The following is a 15,504-nucleotide window of genomic DNA, read 5'->3' on the forward strand; positions in this document are numbered from 1 at the left end:
AGTAAAGACGAAAAACACACAAGCGAGAGCAGAAATTGAAGGGCTGCATAGGGAAAAGGAGAACAGGACAAACAAGATCATTGCGTAAAGACTAGGCGTTTAATCGTATCACATTTTAAAGGAAAAATTTGGAGTGAAATTAGAGTTGAAAGTGTGGAGTAGAATGAAGCAGATGGGAGGGGAATGTAGGAATAAGAGTGAGGCGGAGTGGGAGTTGGACGTGAGAGAGGAAGAAAATATGGGGAAGCAATTTGACTGCCAGGGAGAGGGAGGCTGGTAGGGTCTGGGGAGTAATGCAGATAGGAGAAGAAGATTGACCTTGTCGTTAAGGCACTGAGTCAGGAGGGGACTTGTGTTTGATTCCCTTCTCTGCCACCAGTTTCCTGCACTAGTCTCTAACTTCTCCAGGCCTCATTTCCCCAGCTGTAAAATGGGGATCTTAATACTTCGTTTCTCTCTCCCCTCCCCCCACTTTGTCTGCCTTGTCTATTTAGACTAAGCCCGGATTGTCTTTCATTATGTATCTGTATGGGGCTTAACATAAAGGGGACCCAATCTCAGCTGAGGCCTTTGGGCTCTGTTGTAGTACAGATACATAATAATAATGAGGAGGAACAGCAGGGAGCAGAGAAGGAAAATGTGAAGTCTAAATTTAACAAATCCAGTCAATCTGTTACTCTGAGGAAACTGGAAGGAAATTAATGTGAGCATAGGCCTGTCCTGCTGGAGTTGGAGGTGGGGTCCTCCTGGCTAGGTTGGCTCAGCATGTGGAAATGGGAAGAATGCAGGAACTTGGCATCCCTGGATGGCTTGCCCTAACTTTGTCAGTGGGATGGGCTAGGAGAAGATATGTCCTGCATTAACACTCTCCTGCGCTGCTGAAGCAGCTGTCTGGGGGGAAGGGAGGTATTGGGTGCTAGGCCTCTTTCCAGCCCTCCCTAAAGCTTCTCCTGCTTTCTTTAATCATTAAGAACCAGTCAGTGGCCTCCTTATTCTTTTTTTTTCTTTTCTCCAAACCTTAACTATAGCAGACCCAGTTTTTATTGTCTGTGTTCTGGTAGGGCCTAAAGGGCCAGTGAGAAATCAGGGCTCCGTGAGCAAGGCACAGTGCGCGCGCGCACACAGATCCCAGCCCCAGATCACTAAACATACTCCCCTGGTATCAGAGGCTTTCACTTTTTCCAAAGAGTTGGACGAACACCTGGCCCAGCCATGACTGATCCAATAGGTGGCTTTTGATCCACATCCCCAACATTTCTCTCCCCAGATTCTCTGTCTGCTCCTGTCTACTCTGCCGGAACTCCCCTTTGGATTTAATTCCATTTCTAAGATGACTTGCAGATGTGCTTCAGAGCGCCACAGGGCTGCTCTCCTTTCTCCATTACTTAGCACGCAAATTCTGCAGCATTATCAGCCCCTCTCAGTCTGAGGAGAGAGGAGGATGAATTAATCTGCTCTGTTTCACCCACAGTACTCTGTACTCCTTTCTATCAGTTGAAAATGAAGTTAAGGATAATTGGTTAACATGATGGTGCCTAACTTCATAAGAATAGCCATCTTTTACCACTCAGGCTCCAGTCACTAAGTCACTGCTAGCACCTTAGTGACAGTGACGCTTATCAGGATCTCTCATTCTGTTATCTGTCTTCTGTCAGCTGTCACTACGTGTCTATGGAAATCTCTCTGTTGAAATGGAACTTTTCTGTCCGCCAAGGGATGCACCTGTTTGATAAAGTCATATTCTTGTCATCTATTCCATCTTCAGTTTTTTTCTCTCCAGACAGAGAGGCTCTCTTCCTTGTATTTCCATCCCCTGCTTCCAATTTAGAGAAGCCATCCACTTGTCATAAAAATCTCCGCGTTTCGAGTCCCCACTTTGGAAATCACTTGAACAGGCGATGGAGCCTTGCTCTCATAGATGGATAGAGCTGTATGATGTGTGAGCAGTTTGTATAGCTCCTTGGAAGCTAATTTTGTAGATAACTGGGTAGAGGGAATGTGATCTAGCTACACCAGTAGAAATCAGAACTTCTGGGTTCTGTTCCTGAGATTCTGAGACTGACTTGGTGTCATTTGGACAAGTCATTTAATTGTTCTGTGCCTCAAAATTTCCCCATCTCTGAAGTGAGTGTAATACCCATATAACAGGGCTGTTGCGTAGCTTACCTGATGAATGCTTGTAAAGAACTTTGAGATCTTCAGATGAAAGGCCCTATGTTAATTCAAATTATAATGTATACTATAACAGGCCCCAGTCAGTCATGGCTCCATACACAGTGTCCATACTGTGAAGAGCTGGCAATCTGAACAATCAAAAATGATACCCATGGTGTGTGGGAAAGGGATGGGTGTACAAGCAAGGTGGCAATGGGTCCACAACATGTTAAGCTCATGTTTTGGGGTTTTTAACACATTTGATTATATAATTGTTTTATTTATATTATAAAAGCATAGTTTTAGAGACTTTTATCTTGGAATCACTTGCGATTGAAGTGGAGGAAAGGAAAGGATTGCATGAGTAAGAGTGCGAAGTGGAAACTGGAGGCAGGGAGCAGAGGGGAAAGGATAGAGAGGAGGGGTGGTGAGAAGTCAAGTAAGGCAGGGGGAGCGTAAAGTTGGATAGCGGTAGGAGAGGGATGTGCTGTAGGAGGCCCAACAACAAATGACAATTCAGCAACTGAGAGGAAAAATCCAGTCTCCAGGTCTCAGAGCTGAGTGAATGATAATGCTAGGAGGCTGATAAAGCTTGCTACTGTCGTGCCCCATCAGAGACGTCTTCCGGGCCTGGAGCCTGGGTGGGTCTCTCTGTGTCTGGTGGGAGGCTGGAAGGCTCTTTCACTTCCTGTCCCCCAAGCTCTATCTAGTGGGGGCTGCTTTGAGGAAAGACTTGAAATTGAGATTTCCATAGTTAGCTCCCTGTGGGCACCTCTTGGCTGCTGCTGAAGCAACACAATAATAAATAACTGAATAGTTTGTTACTCCTAGTTTTCCAGGGGAGTATTGAGTTTTAATCACTGGCTGCAGCGCTTCCTGGTTAGGAGCTGAGGTGTGTGCTTAGTGTGTAGGTTTGGTTTTGTGGAATCCACCTGTTTGCTGGGTCTTCTCTGTTTGGAAAGCGCCTAGCTGTCAGAGCTAATGGAATTAAGTAACAAATAATTTCTCATTTAATCTAACACAGTATCTCAATCTTTGTGGCTACAGAAAAGGCACCATGAGTTGTGTGACTGACTGCATGCTTTTTATTGCAGGTTTGAGTCGTCCTCCCATGCTATTAGCATGAGTGCCTATTTGCGTGAGCAGAGAAGGGAGCTCTACAGCAGGAGTGGAGAACTTCAAGGTGGGAAGCTTGATAGCTCATTAGTTTGGTTGATTGCTTTGCCAAGTATTTGCAGACCCTGCCTGGATGGCTCAGAACTGTTAGCTCCTCTCTAACAAACCATATGTAGGCCATAGTCTAAGGCCATGTCTACACTAGCGCTTATGTTGGCAAAACTTGTCGCTCAGGAGTGTGAAAACACACACCCCAAGCGGCATAAATTTAGGCGGCATAAGCCCCCGTGTGCACAGCGCTATATTGATGCTCTCCTACTGACATAGCTACTGCTGCTCGTGAAGGTGGTTTTTTGATGTCGACTGGAGAGCTCTTTCCCATCGGCACGATGCGGCTACATGAGCGCTCTTACAGCGGCACGGCTGTATCGGTACAGCTGTGCTGCTACAAGTTTGTAAGTGTAGACGTGGCCTAAGGCTCTGTAAACTTGGCCAGCTCATATCCTCTATTTATTTGCTCTAGGTAGGAAGGCAAACACTTCTGTATTTTCTTTTTTCCCTTTCTAACTGCACATACTGTAGGTGTGAGTTTAAAAGGACGCACGTAAAACAATGACTTAAAAGAGAAAAGATCTCACTCTAAATGATGCTTTTGGAAGATTGAAACTGATGTTTGTTTCCTTACCTGAAATTTATTTTCACACTGGAACATGCACATGTGCCCTGGCTGGGTCATCTGCAGGGACTGAACTCTGCATCTGAAAGCATGAGCCTCTACTGCTTGAGCTGAAGGACCGTTCTTTTGCCGATGAGGCAGTTACAGGCACACAAGTCTCTTTACCTGATCCAACCACTAGAGGGGGGACAAAGAACCACAATGTGTTAATGTGGGTTACATGTTTTTTTAAAAGGTAGATTTGGAACGCTGAGCTGTTGCCATTAGTTTATTGTTCGTGAGAGATGGGGTGTGTATGCAACAACATATATATATATACACACACACACAAAAAATGTGTGTGTATATAGTGTGTGTGTATATATATATGTAGCATCTTTCCTCTGAACATTGAACAACTGTAAATTTCTCTTCCTGACAGCTTTATCCATAAGGGATGACTTTTTTTCAGCAGCAGGGGAGAGTGGGATATTAGGTAAAATCTTCTGAAAAATCTTCATAGTAATATGTATAAGAAAGACCAGAGTGGTTCTATAATCTGATCCAGTCTCTTACAGCATGCATATTGCCCTAATGCAAGTTGATTATGGGATCTCTGTTGAAGTCATTGTTGTCCAGATAGCAGCGATGGGCAGAGGCAGAATTGTACCCTGAAATCCTATTCACAAGAATATTGGGGTGATTTTAACAGACTCTAGATATTTACAGCTGAGGTATCAGGTGATTTGTAGTTCCAGTTCCCTCCCCAGTGACTTACATCCATCCTCCAGCCGGAAGTTGACCCTACAACAACTTGAGAGTAAACTCTTATGTAGAGTGTTCTTTTGGATGGTTATGCTATATCTAGCTTAGCTGATGTTACAGAATATATCCATATAGCAAGGCTTGGATGCTCTGTTGATGGCTCTCTGGAAAACCCTAAATTAGGTAGACAGATACCTAAATTGACACTTGACCTTCACTATGGTCTGACAGTTTGTAAGAATAAGATAGAGGTGAAAATGTCTATCTTTGAGGTGTGATATAATGGTCTAAGCACATTACGAGGTGTTCAGTTTACTTCTCTTCATCTTAGAGGCTAAAATTGTCAGCTATAGAAACCTGCCACATGTATTTATGTGCTGTGAGAAACACGTTTGTGGACATGTGGTTAGTGGCTGTGCAAAGAAGTTTAGAAAGATAAGGCAAGTAAAGCACTGTCCTATTATAGGGAATTGGGGAAGCTCAAAGGGTGGGGTTTCATTTTGTTATTACACCCACGCAGTTCTAATATCAAATCTAAAAAATCCTGTTTTTAAAATTTTGTAGTAGTAATAATTCTAACAAGCTCTACCGTGCTGCATCTAAAGTACAGTACGCACAACCCTCACCTTTCTCGTCATAAATTATCAGATTTTTCCATACCAAATGGCTGTGGGATTTAATTACTGACTGCACCAACGCCACCCATTGCATCCCAGAAATCAGATGGAGCAGCACGATCGAAATCCAAGAGTGGGAATTCCTGACAGGAGTTACATGCTTAAAGTTGTGAGAGGAGCTGCCACTGCTTCCTTTCAGTTTAGGTATCTTCCTCGGTGCTTTCAGGCCTGCTGGGATTGTCCTAATTGCAACCCTCCAATATAACCACCATGTCATTTCAGGACCTGGCTAGTTTTCTATTTAGCCTTTAGAAAAGAGGGGGTGAGAAAACAATATTAACCCATCCCACGTACATTCCCTCTTCCAGATCTGCTACGGCTGAGAGGTTGTGGTGATAGTGGTTTTTCATATATAGTTATGCTGTTACTTTGAATTGATGGTTTATTTTATATAGCTCTGTTTATTGATGTGATAGTGCTATACAAACATTGATGAGGCATGTTCCCTGCCCTGAAGAGTTCTCTACCCATGGCCCTCATCCTTCAAGGTTTGGAGCCTAAATGAGGCCTGGCCTACTTTAGAAAATTAGGTTGGAATAACTACGTTGCTCTGGCATGTGAAAAACAGAAGAATTCTTCCATTGACCTAGCTACCGCCTGTTGGGGAGGTGGATTATCTATGTCAATGGGAGGGGTTCTCCTGTCAGCATAAGTAGTTTCTACACTGAGTGCTACAAGTGTGCTGTTTTAAGTGTAGACATGCCTGAGATAAGACAAGTCATGGGACAACAGTTCAAGAGAAGGGAGAGTATGAAGATTTCTGAAGAGAAGAACTGAGTTTTAAGGAAGCATTAGAAGTAGAAAAGAAAGAGAGCTTAAGTGAGATGATGAGGGAGACTGTTCCAGGCATAGGGGTGGGATGTTAGGAGTGGGAAGAAAGGAGGGGGAATCACAGGACTTAACAAGCAAGAAAGAAGTCATAGATGTAGGTGGAGACAAGATTATGCATCCCTTTGTGTATGAGTATGAAAAGCTTGACTATGATGCAATAGGAGATGAGCAATCAATGCAGGGAGTCGACATGGAGGATAGATTAGGTGAATTTAGTAAGAAATCATCACTATTGAGCCAGAGGGGAAAGTTCCCTGTTAATTTTTTTTCTGTGTTAAAAATCTCCCCGCCTCTCTTTCCATTATAAAGTGCAGTTGTTCCCTTTCAGCTAGCCCATTTATCTGCCTGATCCCTGGATCACAGCCAGATCTGCATTTCCATTTATCCCTTAAAATATAATTGAATTGTTCAGTCAGGTTAGTGGAAGGCTGACTTGCAACACCATGCTTTTCTGAACACCGCGAGTTGCTCTTCTCAACAGCCTTATCCATGGGGATGACTTTTTCAGCAGCAGCAGGGAGAGGGTGGAATACTAGGGAAAAAATCTGCTGAAAAGATGTTCAAAGTAACACATAAAAGAAAAACTTGAAGTTCATTTCATGCCAACTTTTTGAAATAGGATTTTAATTTCAGTTGCCTTAAAATCCACAACGATCAGGCTGACGCTTGGTCGTTAAGTGGTGCCATTTGGTCTGAAATATTGCAGTGCATATGGCATGCATTATCACCCACTATTGGAAGAGACCTGCTGCAAGAAGGTTAGGGATGGAAGCATTAATTCTTGAGGGTCTAATCCCAGTGAAGTCAATGGAAGAAGAATCAGGCCCTAGTTTTCTTTGCTTTTGTTTAAGCTGGATGCCTCACATTGTTTGCAAGAGAAGTTACATCAATTCACAGTCATTTAAAAAAATGGAAAACATAGTATTCCTTCCTCTGAGTTAGTACAGAACCCGTGTCCCAGCATGGTGGTGATGGGCTGTAATGTTTCTGGAAGGTTCTATCTTTTGTATGAAACATAAAACATGGTCCTGACCACTTATGGGCATTTGAATTCCTATGTATCTGCTGCTGCAGCTGCTGCAAATGCAGGGTTGTTAACTATCTTGGTCAGATTCTAATGTTACACTTTCCTTCTTAAAAAGAAAATGAGTACTTGTGGCACCTTAGAGACTAACCAATTTATTTGAGCATAAGCTTTCGTGAGCTACAGCTCACTTCATTGGATGCATACTGTGGAAACTGCAGAAGACATTATATACACAGAGACCATGAAACAATACCTCCTCCCACCCCACTCTCCTGCGGTAATAGCTTATCTAGAGTGATCACTCTCCTTACAATGTGTATGATAATCAAGGTGGGCCATTTCCAGCACAAATCCAGGTATATATATGCCATCATGTGCCAGCAATGCCCCTCTGCCATGTACATTGGTCAAACTGGACAGTCTCTACGTAAAAGAATAAATGGACACAAATCAGATGTCAAGAATTATAACATTCATAAACCAGTCGGAGAACACTTCAATCTCTCTGGTCACGCAGTTACAGACATGAAGGTCGCTATCTTAAAACAACAAAACTTCAAATCCAGACTCCAGCGAGAAACTGCTGAATTGGAATTCATTTGCAAATTGGATACTATTAATTTAGGCTTAAATAGAGACTGGGAGTGGCTAAGTCATTATGCAAGGTAGCCTATTTCCCCTTGTTTTTTCACCCCCCCCCCCCCCCGACGTTCTGGTTAAACTTGGATTTATGCTGGAAATGGCCCACCTTGATTATCATGCACATTGTAGGGAGAGTGGTCACTTTGGATGGGCTATTACCAGCAGGAGAGTGAGGGTGGGGGTGGGGGCGGAGGGTGAGAAAACCTGGATTTGTGCTGGAAATGGCCCAACTTGATTATCATACACATTGTAAGGAGAGTGATCTCTCTAGATAAGCTATTACCAGCAGGAGAGTGGGGTGGGAGGAGGTATTGTTTCATGGTCTCTGTGTATATAATGTCTTCTGCAGTTTCCACAGTATGCATCCGAGGAAGTGAGCTGTAGCTCACGAAAGCTTATGCTCAAATAAATTGGTTAGTCTCTAAGGTGCCACAAGTACTCCTTTTCTTTTTGCAAATACAGACTAACACAGCTGTTACTCTGAAACTTTCCTTCTTACATTTCTCCTGCAGTTTCAGTTGGATTGGTTATTCCTCTTTACTGATAGCCTTAGGTAGGTAGTATTTTGCTGTGTATTGTGAAAAAGCTGCTGCATTTCACCTCACAGGTGACTGCATGTCATTGGTTAATGAAGTGATTTCTATGTATAAGCTATATTTCATTTTGCTTTTAGAGTGCTTTGGAAATGTAATCCCTTGGGCTGCAAAGTGTTGGTGGCGTTGGGGCAACGGTTGCTAGGCCAGCATGTTCGTCAGCTGCCATGTGCTTTTTGTTCTCATTGTACTGGGTGAGATTTGGACATGGAGGACATAACTTTTCCATTCAGAGGAGAAAGTTATTGTGAAATACATACATTGTTATACCATTTGTGGTAGTCAGATCACCATTTTGGGGAAGTTCTTACACATCATTTGGTCTTGCTGGATAGACAGGCTATAGTTCAGCTCAGAGCTATCTGAAGTTTAAGGGTTGGCATAATTTAAGAAGATGGTTAAAACAGTTCAGTTCCATCATAACTGCACGTTTGAACTGTATTGGGGGATCTGGATTACCAAGCTGTAACTGCAACAAAAATGGTGGTATTTGCAGTGTAGATGGGACTTAAAAGAGAATATAGAACCTTAAAGGTGGGTCATCATCTTTGCATTCCATTCTTTTGTTTTTTAGTTGAAACCATTCTGGACAGTACCATTGCCTGTCTGTTTTTTATTTGTATTATGGTAATGCCTTACGCCACCAGCCTAGAGCTGGCCTTCGTTGTTCTAGGCATGATACGTACATGTGGAGACAGTCCCTGCCCCGAAGAGTTTACAGTCTGTTGTTTTTCATGTTTCTCTAGCTGTCATCAGCGACAGCTGGACAGTGCGGAATGTATTGGGCTGTGCATGGCAAAAGACAAATGATGATTGACGTGATTAAACTCTGTGTGTATGTAGCTGGAATGGAAGAGAGGCAGCAGGGGGAATTTTGGAGCTACCTTGCTAACTGGTTCAAAGCACACAAGTACAAAATACACGGGAAAAACAGTGGCAGCCAAAAATTAAAACTCAGTGGGTTATATCCTTTTTGTCATATGCGTCTGAGGAAGGAGTCTAACCTAAGCTGCTGATCTTTCTTACCAGTAGCTATTCCTGTGTTCGCTGGATTCAGAACACCTGAGGTAGAAAGGCCATAGAGCATCTTATCAGCAGGCAGATACCATAATGATGTTTGTTTTGCTAATAATTTCTAGCACAGTATCATTTTGTTGAAGGTGCCATTGGTCATGGACTCTTAAATACATCAAGTGTTATATCAGGTCCCTGTCGCTGCAGGTAGTTGTGTAGTTGTTTGGAGTGTTTGTAGAAGCTGTGGCCTCAGTTCAGTTTATCAGCAGAACTGGTAAGGGAATTTTTATGTGCTGTGAAAATCCTGAAGAGCCTTAAGGGGACTGATCAGCCTGGAAAATAGCATCCAGTCCCTCTCAGTTAGCTGTGCTAGGGCGGGCCCTAGCAGTTCATATCAAGGTCAACTTCGCTGGTGTTGTGCATCTGAGGTTTTGATTTTTAAGAATGAACTGTTAAGAGCTGCTGAACAGTTAATGGCATCTACAGCTGCTCAGCACCTCTGAGAAGTTTGGACCCTCATTTCTTTCATCTGAGGATCTCAAAGCATTTAAAGATCAGTATGTTGTTCTTATTTTATAATTGGGCAAGCTGAAGCACAGAGTGAGTAGTCCAAGGAGTGTACAGACTGAGTAGCAAAATTAGGGTCAGAACTATGGAGTCCTCACTTTTGAGTTCCTTGTTGTTCAGAACAGTAGTGCATGCTGACTAGGTGTCAGTATACATTAGCCCACCGTTGATATACTTGCTGGACTGATATTCTCACCAGATGGTGTGTCTCTGAAATTTCAGCCTGTAATAATGTGCAGTGTATAATGATCAAAATGTTCTAGTTTCTCTATTATTCCCTAGAGTGTAAGTTCCTTGGAGAATGGCTGTCCTCCTTCAGTGTTTGGGAAGCCTAGAGCAGGGGTTTTCAAACTTCATTGCACTGTGACCCCATTCTAACAACAAAAGTTACTACATGACCCCAGGAAGGGGGACCAGAGTCTGAGCCTGCCTGAGCCCCCACACCTGAGGCTGTTGGTGGGGGGGGGGCAGCAAAGCCCAAGGGCTTCAGCCCCAGGTGGGGGTGAGGGGGCTGTCACCTGAGCCCCACAACCCAGTGCTGAAGCCCTCAGGCTTTGGCCTCGGCGGTGGGGCTTGGGCTGTGGCTTCAGCCCCAGGTGCCAGCAAGTCTAACGCCAGTCCTGGCGACCCCATTAAAATGGATCCCAACCTACAGTTTGAAAACCGTTGGCCTAGATTTATCTGTCTACGGTAATTATATGGTCCCCATCACCATAGTATCTGAACTCCTCACAAGGTTTCGCGGGTAGAAAAACACTTCTTCAGATGCATGGAGTGAAAATTACAGATGCAGGCATTATATAATGACACATGAAGAGAAGGGAGTTACCTCACAAGTGGAGAACCAGTGTTGACAGGGCCAATTCGATCAGAGTGGATGTAGTCCACTCCCAATAATAGATGAGGAGGTGTCAATTCCAGGAGAGGCAAAGCTGCTTTTGTAATGAGCTAGCCACTCCCAGTCCCTATTCAAGCCCAAATTAATGGTTTTAATTTTTGTTTATTGCCCATGACCTGTCCATGACTTTTTCTAAAAATACCCATGACTAAATCTTAGCCTTAATTATCAGTAACCTAATGAACATAAGGAAACTAAGGTCTTAGTTTGAATCAGAGGCAGAATTAGAACTGAAGACTTCCACGGATCAGTTCTGGGTCCAGTTCTGTTCAATATCTTCATCAATTATTTAGATAATGGCATAGACAGTACACTTATAAAGTTTGTGCATAATACCAAGCTGGGAGGAGTTGTAAGTGCTTTGGAGGATAGGATTGAAATTAAAAATGATCTGGACAAACCTCAGCATGTTTGCCCAATCCCTTGTAATATTTGCAGGTCATAGAATCATAGAAGATTAGGGTTGGAAGAGACCTCAGGAGGTCATCTAGTCTAACCCCCTGCTCAAAGTAGGACCAACCCCAGTTAAACCGTCACAGCCAGGGCTTTGTCAAGCTTTGTCAAGCTGGGCCTTAAAAAACCTCTAAGGAAGGAGATTCCACCACCTCCCTCTGTAACCCATTCCAGTGCTTCACCACCCTCCTTCTGAAATAGTGTTTCCTAATATCCAACCTAGACCTCTCCCACTGCAACTTGAGACCATTTCTCCTTGTTCTGTCATCTGACAGTCGAGCTCCATCCTCTTTGCAATTCCCCTTCAGGTAGCTAAAGGCTACTATGAATTTCCCCCCCAACCTCCCTTTCTCTTCTGCAGACTAAATAATCCCAGTTCCCTCAGCCTCTCCTCGAAAGTTATTTGCCTCAGCCCCTAATCATTTTCGTTGCCCTCCGCTGGACTCTCTCCAATTTGTCCATGTCCTTTCTGTAGTGGAGGACCCAAAACTGGATGCAATACTCCAGATGTGGCCTCACCAGTCCCTCACCAGCAGGTCTCACCTGCTGAATAGAGGGAAATAATCACTTCCCTCGATCTGCTGGCAGTGCTCCTACTAATGCAGCCCAATATGCCATTAGCCTGTTGGCAACAAGGGCACACTGTTGACTCATATCCAGCTTCTCATCTACTGTAATCCCCAGGTCCTTTTCTGCAGGACTGCGGCTTAGCCAGATGGTCCCCAGCCTGCAGCAGGTGCATGGGATTCTTCTGTCCTGAGTGCAGGACTCTGCATTTGTCCTTGTTTAACCTCATCAGATTTTTTTTTTTTTTAGCCCAATCCTCCAATTTGTCTAGGTCAGTGCTACTCAAAGTGGTGGTCCGCGGACTGGTGCCGGTCCGCGAGCCATCGGCTGCCAGCCTGTGCGCACATTGGAAAAAAAAATTGCTGGTCCCCCACATCAGATAACTTGAGAAGCACTGGTCTAGGTTACTCTGGACCCTGTCCCTACCCTGTATCTGCCTGTCCCCCCAGTTTAGTGTCATCCGCGAACTTGCTGAGGGTGCAATCCATCCCATCATCCAGATCATTAATGAAGGTGTTGAACAAAACCGGCCCCAGGACTGGCCCCTGGACCGGCACCTGAGGCACTCCATTTGATACTGGTTGCCAACTAGACATTGAGCCGTTGATCACTACCCATTGAGATACTCATGCAAATGATTTTTGGTGGGGCTAATAAAGCCCATTTTTTAATTCAATTTACGGAAGTCAAATGATTCAATGTTGAAGTTGCTACAAGACAGTAACTGGCCAGATTGTGAGGTAGTATGTTCAAACTACATTTGTATATTACTTTGTCTCAACCGTTTGCCAAAGATCAAGTGTAGCATCTGTTTTAATAGCTAAATAACCTTTTACAATAGGGATGTATCCATCCCTTGAAGTACGGAGGATCTGAAGGTTGTCTTCATGTAGGTCTGTGGTCTGGTTGAGTTACTTATTGCTGTGGCAGGGTCATGAACTTTTAGAATTTTCTGACTCTTGTGCATTTAAGATCTCAACCATAGCATACTTTGTACCCCATAAGTGGATCAGAAGTAGAGCTGCAAGAATGTGAGCTCATATAAGGAGTGTATGGATAAGTTTTACCATCAGGGAGCAGCGCCTGGAAACTGAGATGTCATATTATAAATATGTTTATAAATGAGTCTCGAGGGTTCCCAGAGCCTCGGATGGATGCTCTTTGGTGGAGTTTTAAAATTTCAGTGTCAATAAATCAATACGCTTATTATGGTTTGGACCTGGGTGGAATGTTCACTATTGGTCAAGTGGTAAATCATAGAATATCAGGGTTGGAAGGGACCTCAGGAGGTCATCTAGTCCAACCCCCTGCTCAAAGCAGGACCAATCCCCAACTAAATCATCCCAGCCATGGCTTTGTTAAGCCTGACCTTAAAAACGTCTAAGGAAGGAGATTCCACCACCTCCCTAGGTAACCCATTCCAGTGCTTTACCATCCTCCTAGTGAAAAAGTTTTTCCTAATATCCAACCTAAACCTCCCCCACTGCAACTTGAGACCATTACTCCTCATTCTGTCATCTGCTACCACTGAGAACAGTCTAGATCCATCCTCTTTGGAACCCCCTTTCAGGTAGTTGAAAGCAGCTATCAAATCCCCCCTCATTCTTCTCTTCCGTAGACTAAACAATCCCAGTTCCCTCAGCCTCTCCTCATAAGTCATGTGTTCCAGTCCCCTAATGATTTTTGTTGCCCTCCGCTGGACGCTTTCCAGTTTTTCCACATATTTCTTGTAGTGTGGGGCTGAAAACTGGACACAGTACTCCAGATGAGGCCTCACCAATGTCGAATAGAAGGGAATGATCACGTCTCTCGATCTGCTGGCAATGCCCCTACTTATACATCCCAAAATGCCATTGGCCTTCTTGGCAACAAGGGCACACTGTTGACTCATCTCCAGCTTCTCATCCACTAACCCTTAGGTCCTTTTCTGCAGGACTGCTGTCTAGCCATTCGGTCCCTAATCTGTAGCGGTGCATAGGATTCTTCCGTCCTAGTGGAATAAATACAAGTGGAATATGCCAAGCATAAACGTGATTCTGGTTTGCACTGGAAAACTGGTATTATTCCTGTTAAACCTCAGCCATTGTGTACCATTGGTTAGGCTTGTTCTGCAGTTGGAAATTCCTTACTTTTTTTTTTTGGTTTTGTTGTTGTTGTTGTAATTAATGAAATCAAAGCAAACTGCTACTAATTAAGATTTTTCTTTCCTCGTTGAGAGCTGAAGAAACAGTGACGGCGGCAGCAGCAGCAAATGGTATCTCAGACTGACAAGTGGTAAATTAAAACTTATACATTAGGCCAGGCCCGGAAAAATGCAGTTATGTGTAGGTGCCTTGTTCCATTTGAATTAACCAAAGGGCTGTCTGAGGAGGCCAGCTGTGTTCTCTGATGACAAAAACGAATCTTGACATTTTGGATAATGAAAATTCAGTTCAGCACCTCTTAGAGATGCATATGATAATATGTTGTCAGTCAGATGCTTGCAGGGGAGGCAGAATTCTTATCTTATTACAAGAGAGAGTGTGACAAGTGGACAGTCCCAGTTAAAAATATACCCCCACAAAGGAGAGACTGTGGGAGGGAGTCTGAGGTGTAGAAACTCAGTTGCGTTAAGAAGGGGAAAAGTATTTGATGTGGTGAACCCTCTTTCTGGTGGCTGCCTTTGTCTCCCCAGGATGCAAAGTATCACGGTTTTATCTGAGGGTGTAGGGAGGTGGGGGGCAGAGAATCACTTTTTTGTGATTTGACAGTATTAATGCAATCATCCAGTTCAGACCTTGTAAACCACTTATTATTTCCTCTGCGTGTGTTTTTTCTAGTTTAGTGGATTAGCTGCACTGTCTCTTCAAAGGCTATCCAATCAAAAAGGGGTTATTAAAACCAGGGTGCTTTATGACTGAGAATTAATTAGAGCAGCATTTTCATGCAAAACATCCAATTTTTTGATTAGCAATGGAGCAGGGCCGCAATTAACACTTTAGGAAGCTTACATTTCCAGCATTTTGATTCTCAGGAAATGAGATTATCAAACCAGGGTTAGACACTTGACAGCAAAAGGGGGATTATGTGTAAGAAAATAATTTGTTTCTTGATTTTGCTTCTGAGATTGCCATTAAGGAAGCACTGAATTCAGAGGGAGTTAAGAAAGGGGGGAGGGCTGGGAGGAAAGAAATGGACGCAGGAGAGGTCCCTGTGCTTCATTAGTGTCCCGCTTGCTATGCAAAGTGCCTTCTTCGTCTCTTTTAGTTACAACACATTTTACATTTGAAACACAGCAACAGGTTTTTATTGCACTGTTGTTATTATACAGCCTTTTCTAATAGATTTCTGGGATTCTTCCGCAGTTGTTAAATATTCAAAATATTTATATCCTTGGGGAGGAGAAAAAGATCCTTTCAGTAGACACACAGCTTTGTCTGTGTTGCTTTAAGTCGATGTTTGCTGGTTTATTTCCTAAACCATTTTCTGATCTGCTGTTGGTATCTGAGGACATAGATTGAAGCTTATTAAAGGCTGACCTTTGCCAGGAATATGTGTCTGTGATA

General features: G+C 43.5%; 1 protein-coding gene across 7 annotated transcripts in view; it reads left to right on the plus strand.

Moving 5' to 3' along the window:
• EXOC4 (exocyst complex component 4) overlaps positions 1 to 15,504 on the plus strand; it is a 606,961-nt gene that overhangs the window by 155,097 nt on the left and 436,360 nt on the right. For all 7 annotated transcript variants that reach the window (XR_012156857.2, XR_012156858.2, XM_073328862.2 and 4 more), the window contains exon 9: positions 3,249 to 3,337. Coding sequence is in view for 5 of the 7 variants with exons in the window: in XM_073328862.2 (XP_073184963.1) it covers positions 3,249 to 3,337 (89 nt within the window). In the remaining 2 variants the exon portion in view is untranslated. The remainder of the gene's footprint in view (positions 1 to 3,248; positions 3,338 to 15,504) is intronic.

This window comes from Lepidochelys kempii, chromosome 1 (genome assembly GCF_965140285.1).
Source record: "Lepidochelys kempii isolate rLepKem1 chromosome 1, rLepKem1.hap1, whole genome shotgun sequence".
In the NCBI taxonomy this organism is placed as follows: domain Eukaryota; kingdom Metazoa; phylum Chordata; order Testudines; family Cheloniidae; genus Lepidochelys; species Lepidochelys kempii.